General features: G+C 34.4%; 4 protein-coding genes across 4 annotated transcripts; 3 read left to right on the forward strand and 1 right to left on the reverse strand.

Annotated features, from left to right (window-relative positions):
* Positions 1–310: 310 nt before the first annotated feature.
* LOC123713214 lies at positions 311–3071 on the forward strand. The gene is made up of 3 exons (XM_045666779.1): positions 311–695; positions 1115–1307; positions 2123–3071. The coding sequence occupies exons 1-3, from the start codon at positions 396–398 to the stop codon at positions 2419–2421; spliced, it is 792 nt and encodes a 263-aa protein (XP_045522735.1). The 5' UTR covers positions 311–395; the 3' UTR covers positions 2422–3071.
* A 536-nt stretch (positions 3072–3607) lies between these two features.
* Positions 3608–5556, forward strand: LOC123713042 (proteasome subunit alpha type-4). Its single transcript, XM_045666524.1, has 6 exons — positions 3608–3749; positions 3889–3931; positions 4000–4329; positions 4599–4729; positions 4975–5098; positions 5356–5556. The coding sequence occupies exons 1-6, from the start codon at positions 3747–3749 to the stop codon at positions 5496–5498; spliced, it is 774 nt and encodes a 257-aa protein (XP_045522480.1). The 5' UTR covers positions 3608–3746; the 3' UTR covers positions 5499–5556.
* Positions 5557–8016: 2460 nt separating this feature from the next.
* Positions 8017–11814, forward strand: LOC123712969 (vesicle transport protein USE1). Its single transcript, XM_045666392.1, has 6 exons — positions 8017–8327; positions 8525–8618; positions 8911–9037; positions 9281–9486; positions 11322–11463; positions 11693–11814. The coding sequence occupies exons 1-6, from the start codon at positions 8131–8133 to the stop codon at positions 11740–11742; spliced, it is 816 nt and encodes a 271-aa protein (XP_045522348.1). The 5' UTR covers positions 8017–8130; the 3' UTR covers positions 11743–11814.
* Positions 11815–11835: 21 nt separating this feature from the next.
* LOC123712966 (peptidyl-alpha-hydroxyglycine alpha-amidating lyase 2-like) lies at positions 11836–15575 on the reverse strand. Its single transcript, XM_045666387.1, has 5 exons — positions 15130–15575; positions 14921–15066; positions 14383–14581; positions 13067–13582; positions 11836–12897 (listed from the first exon to the last, which is right to left on the reverse strand). The coding sequence occupies exons 1-5, from the start codon at positions 15289–15291 to the stop codon at positions 12781–12783; spliced, it is 1140 nt and encodes a 379-aa protein (XP_045522343.1). The 5' UTR covers positions 15292–15575; the 3' UTR covers positions 11836–12780.
* Positions 15576–16961: the final 1386 nt, after the last annotated feature.

Consider the following 16961-nt stretch of genomic DNA (forward strand, 5'->3'; position numbering starts at 1 on the left):
AATTCGTAGGCATAAAAAACGAATGTTTCAATTATATTAAAGTTTTATCTACAATAATTTAATAATTTAGTATTATTGTTAAAAGTTGTTCTATTTGTAACGAAAACCACGTTACCATTTTAAAGATATATAAAAAACAACAATTGAGATTCGCCACACCCATACCGACTCATAACCAATTGAGAATAGTATAACATTGCGATTTCAACATTTCTCCATTACGATAATCCGCCGAATTTATCTTCATATTTCTCAAGACCTCCTAATCTAAGCTGTCAATTACACGTTGATACCAGATCGAATTCTCAAACCTTATCTACCTCTCGACTTTAGTACTACGGTGTTCATGTGATCATAAGCTGGGTCTAAGAAAGCGGAAGGTCTACTTTGTGAACATGGACCGGCCCAGTACAAGTCACCAATCTATACAGAAGGTGGAGATGTTCGAAGTACGAGAACACGTACCTTACCAGGCGGAGGTGACCAGGGCACCAGCAGCATATGACGAAGAGAGTGGGGAACTATATGAGTCCTCCTGGAAGTCGGCGTGGACTGCGATATGCCAGCTCGTGAATCTTTTGCAGCATATGCAGATTGCTATTGTGGTGTTTTCGGTTTGGCGGTACGCTTTGACTTCGCAGGCAGATGGATCGATTACGAATTTACAGCTGCATATCGTGTTTGCTGGTACAGGTGTATGTATTTAAGGCTTTAACCATTATTCTAAACTAATTGGAGTGCTTTTTGTTATCATAATCATAAGACAAAAATATTTGTATTCTAGTCATTTTTAATCATCATCCGTCGAAATTACGATATTTATAATATAGCTATTATTCTTAAAATAAATCAGCGGTGCTTACACCCTTTTTAGGTCTGGCCTTAGAATTATTTGTTTCATGATCATTTGACAAATAGGTAAGTATGGTGAGAGGTGATCCTGTGCCTGACACACGCCGTCGATTTTTTTGGTCTAAGGCAAGCCGGTTTTCTCACTATGATTTTCTTCACCATTCGAGCCCATTCATTGGAAAAATCTGATTAACACAAATTTTAAACATATACAACAATTGAGGCATTTCCATTGCTTTTCAAAGAACATTTTTCTTTCCAGTATCAACTATTTCTGGTAGAATCAATACTAACTCTTCATAAGCATAACACATGGTCGGCCCAACTGAGCATGGACAGTAAAAGAATCGTGCACGGGTGTTTTCAAATCCTAGGAGCGTTGTTTGTTCTCGCTGGAACATTCCTTGGACTCTCTCAAGTAAACATGCAGATTAGTTCTGCACACGCAATTTGCGGTAAGAATTAGTTCATTTATTTTACGAAAATCATTTGTGTTTGTGACTTATTCATAATATTAAGGCAGTATTCATATATTATAATAACTAAATTCATCTTAAAGCAGTTTGTATTATAGTACTCTTTCGTCTCTCTGTCTCACTGTCTCAAATTGTGTTTATGTCGGGAGGAAAACAAACGTATGATAACTTTAAAAACTTATATCTGTATTATTACCCTGTAGGTAAAGTATTGTATTTCATTATAACTCAAAAGTTTAAAAATAACTATTTTAAATGGTTTGACTAGGAATAAAAATTGTGTTGTCACTTTATTTTTATAAATAGATAAGGATGTCCCAATTCAAACTGTAAAATATTTTGAGTCATAAATATAAATTGAAACTAACAGACTATACCCATTTTATCTTTACACGATAGTAATCTTTGACATGTGATTGATATAGAATAAGCATATTTTTGCTAGTTATTTTCTAAATTCCTTCTGCAAAAACGACCTAGGTGTTCAGACATCTCTCATTTGAATTTTTAGCGAATATAACAAAATATACACAACTCACTCAGAGCTTAACATATTCGATAGTGGGCTGGTCTATTAAAATTAAGGTTGGTGGTTAAGTGTCTATGTGATACTTAATCCGCCGTTTTGAAATATGTTTTAAAATCAAAAATTGTAAGTGTAATATTTGATAATTGTTATGTATTTTATAAAAATAGGTTGTAACATATAATGTAGATATAGCATATGATGTGGTGAACTATTATATTTATTAATTATACTATTATATATATTATACAAAGGATATTTTTTTCAGGAGTCGTAGCCCTCGCTTTTACAATGTTGAGCTTTGTGTCCGGAATCATCGCGTTATTCTCTTCCAAGGTTCGTCTCCTCCTGAAAAGTAATCCCGTGAAGATATTTCACGTGGCCGTTGGAATGTTTGCATTAAGTATGGGCCTCATTACTATGATCTTAGGGTTTAATAGCGTGAGGTTTACTACAACTCAAGGGCCTTTGGCCACAGCCCTCATCATCTTTGTAGTGATAACGTTGGTATACACTCTGGTGCAACCCATTGTAGACCTGATATCCACCACCAGAAAGACGCTATGACTATTCGAAGTCGACGGCTCGAGTGACGGCGATAGTAGAGCCTAGCTTTTACATTTTTTTAACTGTTAAAAAGGCAAAAATAATAAAAAAATACTTAATATAAATAGGTTAAGTTGTGTTAAGTCTAAAATTTTTATTCGTAACTTAACAATGTTACATATAATAATTTAATTTAAAACACGCGGGTTTTGTTCGATCGTTCATTTATTACGATTTGCAAAAGGTTTTTATTTGTAACGACTTTAAATTATTAACAACAATATGTTGATATTCTTCAAATTGTCGTTTTAAGGATATATGTAATCCACAGTGTCGATAATTATTTATTGTCGGCGTACAGACGTGGTACGTGTATATGTACGATAATACCGTCTTGGTGGTTGATTACAATTAAACAACTGTAACTATGGTAGTTAATATTGTACAATATGCTTACCTATTTTACTATTGGTAACAATAGTGATGTAGTTTAATTTATTTAGATTTACCAAGTTCAAAATAAATTGTGCCTGCGAAACGTATTATAACTTATCGTGTTTGATGTGTTTCTTAAAATGTGAATCGTTACTTGTATTGTTATTAAAATATAATAATATTAAGTAGTTAAGTGAATGTGTTGGGAATAGTTTTTAATAAAATGTATTTTTTTATCGTGCCTTTATTTTATAAGACCAACATAATAACAATAGTAAGTTATTGACAACTATTATTGTTGAATAGTTTAGTTCAATATACAAATGACGTAATATACGTTTTATAGATACAGCCATTTATATTGCAAATACTTAGTTTCAAAATTATCTCTAATATTATAAACATAATTAATTTTTAGCTCCATAAATATCAATAGACGTTAAGATTTGTTAAAACCACAGGTTACATAAATTTAACATTTTCTAATATACGTATTAAAATATTCATAATATCATTTAACATAAATAAAATTATTTAGATATACTGTTCGCTTAAGCACTGCTATGAACAGCTATTAAGTGCAATATTCAATATTTTTAATGCCATCTTCCGAAACATTTTACAAACCCTTTATCAGTTAGCTCTATATTTATTCATTAACATGTTGTATACTAGATGGCGATAGTAGATTCACGCAATATATTTAACCTGTGGAACGATAAAAAATTATATTATAGTCTATACTTAGTTTATAGTCTTTCGCTTTGATAATCTTATTTATAGTCTGTAAATTTGGTGAAATATTTCGAATTGTCATCGTCCGGCAAACAATAATTTTAAGTTTTCTTACCTTTTCTTAACTAAAATAAATACAATTCTATAAGAAGTGCCAGTTACAGTAAATCTTAATTATGGTAAGGTTATTTGTTGGTTCTTACAAATAAAATTAATCAGTAAAATGGTATAATCATCGACATTAGGTTAGCGAATTTTTGCTTGGTCATTTTATAAATTTGATTTAAGAATTTACTATTTTGTGGCTTCTTATTACAGGCTCGTCGTTATGATACACGGACTACTATATTTTCGCCCGAAGGTGAGTCTTCAAAATATTAAATATTAATAGTAGAAATAATAGCTTTTACTACATAATTTCTGTTTCAGGGCGTCTTTACCAGGTTGAGTATGCTATGGAAGCTATCAGTCATGCTGGAACTTCTCTTGGCATCCTAGCCACTGATGGTATCCTCTTAGCAGCAGAGAGAAGAAATACTAACAAACTTCTTGATGAAGTATTCTTTTCTGAAAAGATCTATAAGCTTAATGAAGATATGGTGTGTTCAGTTGCTGGTATAACATCTGATGCTAATGTGTTGACAAATGAGCTAAGACTGATAGCTCAAAGATATCTGCTACAGTATGGTGAATCTATTCCATGTGAACAACTAGTGTCATGGCTTTGTGATGTAAAACAAGCATACACTCAATATGGAGGTATTTTATATAATACAGTTTTTAATACAAGCTAAAATTTTCTAATTGTCTTGTAATATAAATTCTACTGTAACAATAATAAGATTAGTGATTTTAAATTGAAACTGTAAAAATATTTTGTAAATGCTATAATGATCACAGCAGTCCTTTGGCTACAACATGTTAAACTAAATTTAACTGAAGGAATTGAATAACAAAATATTACACTATATATCATAGAAAATTTCCATGTCTTATAATGTGCACTCAAAAACATATGTATCTTATAGGTAAAAGACCGTTTGGTGTGTCTATTCTTTACATGGGCTGGGATAAGCATTATGGCTATCAGTTATATCAATCGGACCCCAGTGGTAACTATGGTGGTTGGAAAGCAACATGTATAGGCAACAACAGTGCTGTAAGTACCAACTGACCCCTACCCCATATATTCTGTATATATGTAGTGTTAATGACTCCAACATACTTTATAATTAAAATAAAGTAAGTCTTATTTGACTGGATAGAACTCTATACCTTAATAAACTAAACTTAATTTAATGGTAAATTTGAATTTCTAGAGTATTCTAGACACTGACTTGAGATACCCATTGGAATACCGGTATGTTTTAAACACAGTTTTTATAGTTTAAAATAAATTTCTAGGCTGCTGTGTCAAGTCTTAAACAAGAGTACAAAGAGAATGAAACAACCCTTGCCGAAGCTCAAGCACTAGCTGTCAAAGTCCTAAGCAAAACTCTTGATATGACGAAATTGACTCCTGAAAAAGGTAATTCTTTTTGTTGTTTTTTAAATGGAAATTAACTGTCTATAATCATCCTTTAAGGTTTGTACTTTCTTAATTTCCTTTTCCTGAATTAATAGATGTTTCATCTGCTGTTTATGGATATATTTTTTATAATTTATTGTTAACAAATGTATTAAGTTTGATGCAGATTATGTGCATATGCAAAGTTTCACATCAATTTTGTCAACATATTAGTTTAAAAAAATATACTAAGGTTACAAAATCTTATCTATTTTCAGTTGAAATGGCCACTCTCACACGTAAAGATGACAAAACCATAATCAGAATTTTAACAAGCACTGAAGTGGAAAAACTAATTTCCAATTTTGAAAAGAGCGAAGCTGAGGCTGAAGCTGCGAAGAAGCAAGCCCCAAAATCATAATTTTTTTATTAATTTTGTCTTAATAAATATTTTTAAAACATAATATACTTAAATGGAGTTCTTTAGTTTATTTTTAATGAGATACTTACAGCATTCTGTACACACAGACACCTTAATATTTGTTATGATGAATTACATAACTTATCCAAGATAAAATAAATCAAGAATTCATATAAATATTTACATGAATATCAGTGTTTTGATGCTGTCAACATCTCTTTAAAACTTATTAAATTTAGCTCTGACACTTAAATATCTATCTTTTGTGTGCTATATTATTTTACTAGGTTAAGGCATTATAAAAAAAATAAAGGTTTTTTGAACTTTTTTAGGCAGATAAGGGTAATTTTTTTACGGATGAAACGTCACGAAGATGTGAAGCGTTTTTGTCGAAGAAAACGGAGAACGATTGAGGAAGGGTGATCCAGAAAAAATAGACGCTATTTGTTGATGTATTCGTTTAGTAGTTTCGTATAAGAACTTTAGATTTGCCATCTAAAGTTCTAGTTGTCGCATAACGTCTTGTGCAATAAACGAAGATTTTTTATTTAAAATATCATTAACACGTATACAGTCTGAATATAGATATACAAATACATGGAGTGATCATATACTGGTACATGATCATCTATTTTTACCTTAGCAATAATAAACCTACAAAGAAGTTTCACTTCTGACATGTGTACTTGTACGCACGCACTTTTTTTCATAGAACGGGCAGGAGGCTCATCTGATGTTAAATGATACCGCCGCACAAAGACACTCGATGCCACTGGGCTCGCGAGTGCGTTGCCGGCCTTTTAAATGAATAAATTGGTATGTTCTTTTCTTAAAGAGGACCCTAAACCGAATTGGTTTGGAAGTACTTCAATGGACAGCTGGTTCCGCATAATATTGATGCACTTTCCTTAAAGACGGACGTCGAATGATGATTAGCTGCAGGTATAAATCCGAACAACTCCTCTCAATACTCTCAATGGTGAATTTAGAAGATGCAGAGAGACCTCACATCTCTAGGGAACGCCAAGGGATCAAGTCGTTCGGAAAGGGATTGGTTGTCAACAATTGGCACCGTTCTTCGTTAAATACAGTGAAGCTGGTATTGGGAAGCTACCGTCCAGAGGAGAGAAAAGTACCCCATGTGGGGCCGATTTTGCGCTTTATGTCGGAGTAATGTACCTACCGACTCGCCTCTTTGGAACTTTAAGCTTTTTAGACGCTTTAATTTAATTTAGCTTACCAAAATGACCGCAAACCTGAAATTCGATATGACAACCCGCAGTATTCCGATGCTGCAGAGGAGTAGCGACAAAGGGTGCTTTTTTTAGCGAAAAACGCGCAAACTTGTGTCTTCTTAGGGTTAAATTGGACCAGATATTAACGTAGCAGAGTTACGATTTCAAACACAAGTTTGCTCTGATACTGATCTACAGCTGCCCCAGAAATACCTCCGCATAGTAATGAATGTTATGTTAAAATAAACAGGGTCGGAGATAACGCTGGCGTTCCACAGCGCTTATGGGAAAAGGTCGGAACATGCTCCGTCACTCACGACCTAGATGCTCCAACCGGCCAGAAAGACGTAAATCCAGCCGTATTGTTTCTTATGGAGCTTCCAGCGCTTTATGCACCCTATTAATACCCGATTACTCTATATTCAAACTTACCGCTTGCGCCTCCTGGACTCAATCACCTTTACCCATCTATGTACAGTAGACAAGAAGGTCACCAGATGAAGGACCATGCCGTTAGTGGTCCCCTAGATACCTCAGGAGCTGGCCGTTATAATGGTTTCATTTATTTTGGAGAACAAGGAAGTTATAGCTATTGGGCGATGGTTGGAGAGATCAGAGCGATTACCTTTTTTCGGGATCTAATGTATTAGAGCGGTCTTCCAGCACTTAGGGACAGTGCTGAGCGAGTACTTCTTCAGTTGCGTTCTTCATTTCTGAACGTCGTGTTAGTGGCGCCGCACAACTACCACTCTCTCTACTCTCCCCTATTCGGTAAGCCTCTGCGCCTAGATGATGATAAGACCTGTAAGGGCCTTTACTTGATCGGTCCTATGAGTAGGGGATCGGCGTAGAGGTCTGGTGTCCATCACTCTGCCAGTCATGATAAGGTTTTCTAAACTTTCTGAGAGCCGAGCGAGTACAGGTACCGGAAAAGACGTGTTAAAACCGGAACAACTCTACTACGTGCTCCTACGTAGTAGAAAGTATGAGCTGGAGAGGATATCTGAGTCTTGGTAAGGAAGAATGTGGCTTCTCAGTTTCTAGGTAGAAGTGGACCGCATTGATGTTAGAATAAAGCCCCCTAACATTGGTAAAGTCCACAGTCACTGTGGAAGGGGTTGCCTTCGGTAAATTCTTTCGTTTGTCACCTGTAATTTTTTAAGTATTTCTGTGCAGAGTTGAATTATTTTTGTGACAGAACAAGATTAATGTGAAAATTGTAACGTCATTAAAAAAATGTATAACTGATTTCTGAACTGTCAATTGTGTCACGTCAATACATAAACAGTAAATTTATTTAGTATCAAAATCTAAAGATTTTTTTTTGCTTTGGCTTTGAGAATAAAATACAAATATTATAACATAAGGTATCATTAATGTTAAAGCCGTAATCTGTAATGGCAATTCAACGTGATCCACGTATAGGAAACTGTACCATTCCAACAAAAAGTCGAACCGAAGTCAATGTTCGTATTCTTCTCAATAAATGTGAACAAATAGCAAAAGATGAGCAATTGGATTCTAATTCACGACTAAAACAATATGTTCAAAACCTGGAAAGTATGATCAATGAACTGAAAGCCGAATGTCCAGAGTAAGTGAGATATATTTGCGGACTTTCCATATGTGTTCTTTCCATATTTCTAATAGTTATTTAAATAAATGTATGTTTTAACTTAATTCTGATATATAATCTATGAAGGTATATATATTCCTAGTATATCTTATGAAATAACTAATTATTTTTAAACATAGGTAATTCTTTTCATACCATTAAAACTAATATTGCAGAAAGCCCCCCAAAGAATTACCAGACTATGCCAAAAGAGTAGCATTTTTGAAAGGATTGATACAAACTGCAACTTTAAACAGTCCAATAGAAAAGGTAAAATTAATTAATTTAAATAGTTTATTTTTTGATAATAAACTAATCTCTTTGTATTTATGTCTGTCTCAGGGATTTTCTAAAAACTAAATTTTTATGCTTAAAATTTAGTACTATCATATCATATCTATTAAATAACAAAATTTGTAGGAATCTCGGACAAAAGTAAGAACTTATCCATTACCAATGATTACTTCATCTAATGATTAAATGATGTTTCATTTTATCACAAATTGGTTTAAAATTAACCAACATAGCTAAGAATTTTAACATAAGCTGTGTTATATTTCAGCTAGAAGCTGTCCAGTTGCTTTCTCATGGCGCAGCCACTATGTCTGTTGATGCTTCTGCACAAGAAATTCATCAGAAAACGGTAGCTAAATATGGTCTTGAGTTGCGGTCTGAATTGTTTGGGCCAGGTTTGTATATTTAAATAATAGACATATTTGATAAACTTTCAAAAATTCTTAGCCTTTTTAAAAAGCATTTACTGATGTATGTTGTTTCTAGATAGTAAAATAATAATGCAAAAAAATTGGTAACACATTTTGATAAAATTTAAGTTTGAAACTACAGGCCACACACAGCCCAGCATTTTTATTAAATGTAAAACATATTTTATATGTCTTCACTACTAAATGTCATTCTGATTTTATTTACAGAAGACAGCGATGACACATTAAGAAGGCGAAATATTATAAAGGCTCCCAACTTTACAAGAAATAGCAGTAGTCAAGAAGATATTGACTCACTTTTAAAATATCATCAAAATATGCAGGAAAAAGTTGCTGAAAACATGGTTTTACTTACTAAAAGCTTAAAGGAACAGTCCCAGATTGCCAGTAAAATTATCAAAGGTGACACAGAGGTAATTTTACAGTTATTCTTTGATCAAAAAAGGTCCCGAAATTACGCAAATGCCAGTTGTGGACACAGAACATGATTGTTTGACCTTCTACTAACGTCACATTCAAAGAACTACTAAGTCTCCGTTGTCCCTCTTTTGGATTAGTTGGATCATTGCGTGGCCCGGAATACTGTACCTACTACGTGCCATCCAAGACCTCGCTGTGTGGGCTGTCGCCGTATTTGGCACTGTAGTCGTACATGCTTTTCGTCGGATGCTCCAAATTTCATTGCTCACTTGATGCTTGCTTTCATTGCTTGCATGATGGATCATTTTGTTGTTTTCCAGGACATGGAACTATTTATTCCATTTTCTGCCGATTGGTCGCAAGTCACGATCTTGCTAGGCGGTCTCGCGTCGAAAGTGAGAATGCTTTAAAGCGTGAGCCGAAGCGGCGACATCTCGGCATGCCAATACCAGCGAACTCAGAACAGCATTTTACTCTGACTCCAGAAACAAAGTAACTAAACTAAACACATTCCCTGATTAGGCGAAAATTTGGCCCGCCTCCCTTCGGGGACTCGAGCGCTCTGGTCTCTTCCAAGCTGTTAAAGGGAACTTCTAACAACCCACTGTTCCACCCCTGCACAAGGAGGATGACTAACTAGCTCATACGTCGTCCGTTCGCGTCCAACTGGACTTTGGATGACCAAGGGAGGGCACCGCAACAAGCTTTCTTGAACATTAATAAAGTGAGCGGGTCTGTGGTTGCTACGTTGAGTTGGCTCTGGTCCTAACGCGCTTTTTTCGGTGCCTGTACTCGCTCGACACTGTTCCGAAGTACTAAAAGATCTCTAAAAAAGGCGATGGCTCTGATCCGTCTATCAAACAATAGCTATAACCTCCTTGTTCTCCAAAATAATGGAATCCATTAATAACTGGCCAGCTCTCCTACTCCTGAAGCATCTGGAGGGCCATCAGCTATTTATAGTGACCTTCTTGTATACATTACACATTGATAAGCAGACGCTATTGTGTCCAAAGCCTAGGCCCTAGCAGTTAGTTTGGATATAGCAAAAGCCTTTGATCGGATGTGGCAAGCGCTTCTTTCAAAGCTTCCAGCCTATGGCCTCCCGGGACAGCAATTATGCGACTGGACTCTCCGGCCTTCTGGCCGATCAGAGCCGGTCGTCATTGGCGGAGCATGCTCCGGCTTGAAACCCGTGAACATTGGCATACCACAAGGCTATAGGCAATGTCCTATCCCGATCAATGTTCTGCATATCAATGACATGTTGCTACTTAGAAATATCCATTACTATGCTGATGATAGCACTACTTTCTACACTGGCTATGGTGAATGTTCAGCGGTTGTCCACCACTATGTGGAACCAGCTACACACTGAAGTGTTTTTGAACCAATCCTGCCTTGGGGTTCTTCAAAAAATAGGCTAGCAATTCTTAATGTGGTAGTGGTAATGGGCGGCGGTATCACTTAACATCACGAGCCTTCTGCCCTGAGTTCTAAAAAAAATATAATTATTCTAGTACTCCATGCCGTTCAAATATTATGTAAGCAGATTTAACAGCAGTTTCAACAAACAGCCCCCCCCCCCCCCCCTCTTGTCATCAAAAATAATAATACATAATCGTATTAATTTATTTAACAAATCCTTCGTTTTCAAGCCTCTACTTGTCTCTACAATGTGTGGGTAATATGGGTTAGAAAGAAAATATTTACTGTTGACGTAATCCTCAATTAAGGAAATAAAAGTATTATTTATTTGAAATCAAACCATTTTGGGTACTTGTATAAACCATATAATTGTGCTCTAGTAATAAAGGTACGATTTTAGGCATTGAAAAAGTCATCTAGTCTCACAGACAATAACCTAACATCATTAAAAGTGGAGTCTGAAAGACTTCAAGAGCACAGTCGGAGTGCATGGAAGTGTTGGCTGTGGTTGATGCTGGCTGTTGTTATGGCTATATTTATAAGTAAGGTTCTTTTTTGATATACCCATTTAAAGTTAATTGAATTTATAAATTATCATGTTTACAAAAAAGTTTATGATAAGTCAGATCCTTTTAAGAGAACAAATGAGATAATTTGGGTTTAGTCTCTACTTGTCCCTTAACCCAATTCCTTTCTGACGTTCATTTATGAAATACCTTGTATATGTTTTAATAAGTTATCTGTCTCTTTACATTAAAATATTTCTTTCAGATATGGTCCTCTTCATGAAAGTGATGAAGAAAAGAAAAATGGATCTATAATATTATAGAATGTTATGTATATCTTTAACTTATTGACATGTAATAATTAAAATACATTGTTCCTCTATTATATATTTATTACTATTTTCATCTAATTCATAGAACTCGTGTACTTGCTAATAGATATGAAAATACTGTATGTTTTAATTCTCCCCTTTATTCATAAAAACTAACCCAATACATGGATTTAAAGAAAGTTCATTTGTTTTTCTGTCAAATTTACGCGATAGAATACACGTTGATCTACTAATTGAATATGTTGAAGAGTATTATAACCTCTTAAAATAACGAAAAAAATTAACTCCCATTTAGAAGTGTGCGTGATTCTTATTGGACCTATTCTTCGATACTTAAATGCTACATCTAAGTTCTAACAAACGTTTAAATCGTATTAAACCACAGACTATATACATACTGTTTAGCAACATTAATATTGAGCATAATTCATTCACTCACCAGGCGCGTGTCATCTTTACTCTATGCTTTCTTTACTCTGCATTCTAAATGTTGCTTTTTTTACAGAAATAATATACACAGTAATAAGTACATACAAGATAAATAACTTTTATTTAATATTTTCTAAATGGCTATATTTAGCCACACGCTAATTATAAGTATTTACTCTTTGTACATTGTAGTAAATAATCTCTCTCTGTATGTGAAAACTATGGAATTACGATATCGCGTTCAAACATGTTTAGAGCATTTAAAAAAGTGTATTATACACTCATTTGACTTTCTGTATTTTTTTTTATAATTTGATGGAAAGAGATGAGAAGAGAGAGATGGTATTTCTATCAGTGTATGCCGGATAAGTTTTTTTATAAATTTGTAATAGATATATCATTCAATATTTCTTTAACACTCGTTGTAACAAAATCTATACTCAAAGTATTCACCAATTAAGAAGCGTATAATCTAATGTAAATTATGTATATTAAACGACTACATTTACGAATTTAATTCGTTTTACCAAAGCAGGTCCCTAATGTTAGGTAATACATGTTTAAAGCTTCCTGAAGGTGAACAATTTACAAGTTACTTGTCGTAGACATCTGTTAACTCGAACTTCCATATTTTGTTAGGACCGATTTCGGTTACATACAGATGCGATCCGTTTCGAGTAACCGCCAGGGAATGTGGATTTGTGAAGCCCTGAGAAGGTTAAAAGATTTTATTACTTACGAGTAACATTTCAGATATTATACCTAACATAAGAGGAGCTTTAGAATTAGATTTAAAATGCTTTATCTTTTGTTAAAGAAAAACACTCTACGGAAAAATATATTTGTGAAGTACTTCCTAGTCTAAAAATAAAACTAACCGTGCTCGGTTCCCAAGAATCCAAAATTCGCCCACTAACGGCATTAACAGTGAAACCTCGCACCTCAATGTTTTGAGCTGTGGGCCCATTCACCGCATAGATGATATCACCATGTGACGTCACAGCGAACACTCTACCCAAGGTCGGGTCTTCTATAACCGTTGCAGGCTCCAGCATTTTGGCGTAGCTCTTCAGACCAGCTTGAGGGCAGACAATGCGCATATTTTCTCGATCAGCCACGCACACTATATCCAAGTGCTCCAGTAACGTGACACTGTGTGGCAAATTTAAGGTCAGCGAGTCTGAGAAGGCTGGTATAGCGAAGAGGAGGGTTCCCGCGGCATTGAACTTTAAGATTTGATTGTTGCAGTATCCATCGGCTACAAATATTTCGCCAGTGGTCGCTATGGCAACGGATGTTGGCATGCATAGAAGTACCCTTCGTCTGTATGGGTAGCCTGCTGTGAATGCTTCTCCAATCGTAAGGCTGGGATATTTGTGGTTGTTAGGCGTATACTGAAATAAATTGGGATTACAATAATAATATTAACATGGAAAGTGACTTTGAGCTTGTAACGAGTTAGTCTTTAATAAAAAGCATGGGAAACAGTTTTTGCTTTTAACTTTCTTTTTAGTTATAGTTTATTTTTTCCCCTTGCTTGTTGGTTATTTCTATGATCTAATTGATGTTTATGTGTGTATTTGTTACGATATATTTTCTTGTATAAAGGCATGCATATCGTTTTAGAACTAATACATAAATAAAGTAATTTATTGAAGATTAATCACAATAAAATGACACTCATATGTTTCTCTACCTTTTTTGTTCCATACCCCACCTTATGCTTTCAAAAATTCCAATGCTGTATGTAACATACATAATTTTTAATATTGAAATAAATTACATTGAATTGATTACATAAAGAACTTAAATGATAGATTTTAGGAATAAACTACTGAGGAAATTGATAACGAAACACAATAAGTAAATTAAGAAAGCACTTTTTAAAGGATTGAAGCTATGTATTATTAAATAAAATCCGTTTAAAAAGTGTTTTCTTAATGTGTAAAAGCTATGTTAACAAAAGACGTAAATTTTCAAAACTGAAATTCAAATTATAAATATTTTTTATAAATTTTCGAATAGCCCCGTTTACAATCAAATTACCCCCTATAGGGCCCCTCGTTGGGAAATACTGCCGTACATCATTTAGTTTTACATTCTAGGTTCTCTGTTGTGTTTTAGTTACCTTACAGGGATTTTTACTGTGATCAGCAAAGAGATTTTACATAAAAGCAATCTCACCGATAATTACCTTGAATACTTGATGTTTCGCAACATCTGTTACCCATACATTGTCGTGGTGATCTACAGTTAATCCATGGGGCATGTAGAACGCATAAGCACCCCAACTATGTAGAACAGACCCTGTTTGGGGTTCAAGTACTAAAATTGTATCTTCGATTATTGGTCCTTTGTCTAGATTCTGGTATACGTTTGATTCATTGAATGTACTGAAATTGCCAAAGAGATATATCTATACTCAATCCTATTAGAATATATCCAACTGTGAAAGACACAAACTTTTGAATGATTTTAAATTTTTTAGTAAGAAGTTTAAAATGAACTTTTTTGGTACAGAAACAGACAACAGATTGAGTAAATACATCTTTCTACACACTAAACAACATTTGTAAACCTGAAGCCCAATTACACCAGTACACAGCATTTCAATGCTGGTTTACTAAATATTAGTATACTTACATTATAAAATATACTAAATTTAATGACAAATAATAGAAGTTTCTTATTCCGGAGCAAATGTACGGCCACGACATTGTGTGTCTATTTACCTTTCATCCCAAATTCTTTCAGCTCTATGAAACATAACAGGCTGCCCTAAAGAATTAATGGAGACCGCCGTAATTTGCCCCACATTCAGAGACTGCTGAGGCCAGTCCTTGACCTCTTGAGGCCTGAGAACTATTTCATCTTTGGGCTGGAAATAAACATAGATTACGTTTGGCATAAAGTGAGCAACTAAATTGTGAATAATAATTACCGTGTGTAAATCCAAGTTCTTCAAAACATTCTCTTCGTTACCATAACTGAAATAGTCGAAGTTGTCCCTCACAGTTTCTGGTTCACAGCTGACGCTACACACGCAGATAAGAAACACAAGCCTGGGCCGCATTTTGAAACTGATTTGGTTGATGTGGAACATACGTTAGCTTTACTGAGATTTTATCGATTGTTGGCACTTATGTTAAAAGGCCGATTTTTAGCGCATGCGCGAATATTTCAATAAATATTATATCAAGGTCAAGTGCTGACTTGGGCAATCGTTAAAGGCAAATGTTTGTACTGTGTTTATTTATTATAACAAATACATTAAAGCAAAATCTTTCGTAGAAGTTAAATCGGAAATGGTCTTAGTGCTAGGTATGAAAAATAGATGTTGAAATTTGATTTCCTTTCCTATCAGTCTCCTGTGGATTGTGGGCCGTGGATGATGTCTGGATGTGTGCTATTGGCCTCTCCACTGAGAGTTCGGCTGGTCCCATATGTATCCGGTTTCGGTTATGGAACAGACGGCATTGTAATATCTTCCCGGGCTTCGGCAGTAGGACCACGAAGGGCACTTGCATCGGAACAATTTTTGAAATTCCTCTTTACATACTTCGTTCCACCAGCAGGTCCTCTGTAAAATTTCGACATTGGACTTTGACCTTTATATTAAAACAATTTATCGTACTAACCTCAGTGACATATCCCCTTACGGATCGATCTGAATAACTTCTTTTAACAATCGAAGCCTCCTCGACCATTGTTATAAACAAAATGCACGCAATCGTTACATATTGTACCTGTAAAATCACTTATTAGATATTTAACACGTGATAATTAATATTTAAGTCTTACCTTAAACATGTCAAAGGGCTTTTAAAACAGATGCTGTCTTTCGATCTCCTAAGGTTTTCATTTCACACTTTAAAACGCTCAGCTGTGTTGTACGTAGGAAATGAGAAACAGGTATGCGGTGTTATTGACGCTACTCCGGGTCCAAGTATGTCAACAAGAAACTTATGTCCATACTATTTTTACTGCACGTGGAATTGGGACTTTGTAGAACTTTATAGTTTTCGAGATTGGAGAATTCAGCTAAATATTATTTATTTCGTAATCATACAGCTATAGATTATATATAAAAACAAACAATTACGCTGAAAATATAGCCAGAGATGGAATACATTTAACTACAAAAAGGTTCAAATATTTCCATAAGGGAAAAACAAATAAAAATTATTCAATACATTTAACTAAGTGGTACCTAATTTGCCTGTGTTGTGTGAAGATGTAAAAGTACGTCAAGGTGTCCATGTGGGGTATGCTCATGATGCAGGTGATTTTACGCTTTGGATATTCTTAATTCGTTAAATTATTTTTTTACAGGCAAGGTTTATCTTAGCGTATTTGGACCATAGGTTTGACACCAATTGTAAATAACTTAACTTTGACATATGTTCTTATTATAAGACATTGTAAAAATTGATATGACATTTGCATGCCTATTTATATATGGCTGATTGAGCGCATATTTGTAGTTGATCGATCTAACCACTTTACCACTATCTTGGCAAATAAACGATTATTATTATTATTAGCTAAAACGAGTAAATGCAAATAATTTTAAGCGAAAATTGTCGATATTATAATCTTTTTACATTCATTTAAATATTGGTCGTTGTATGTCCGGGCGACACAAAACTCAGTCTTTAAGTGTTGAAATAATAAACGGGGAAAAAAAATATTTTGTTTAATAAATAACTTAGATAATAGGAAACTATACATATCCTATATTAATAATTTAGTTCTTATAAATATTTGTTAGAT

Source organism: Pieris brassicae, chromosome 8, assembly GCF_905147105.1.
Source record: "Pieris brassicae chromosome 8, ilPieBrab1.1, whole genome shotgun sequence".
Taxonomy (NCBI): Eukaryota; Metazoa; Arthropoda; class Insecta; order Lepidoptera; family Pieridae; genus Pieris; species Pieris brassicae.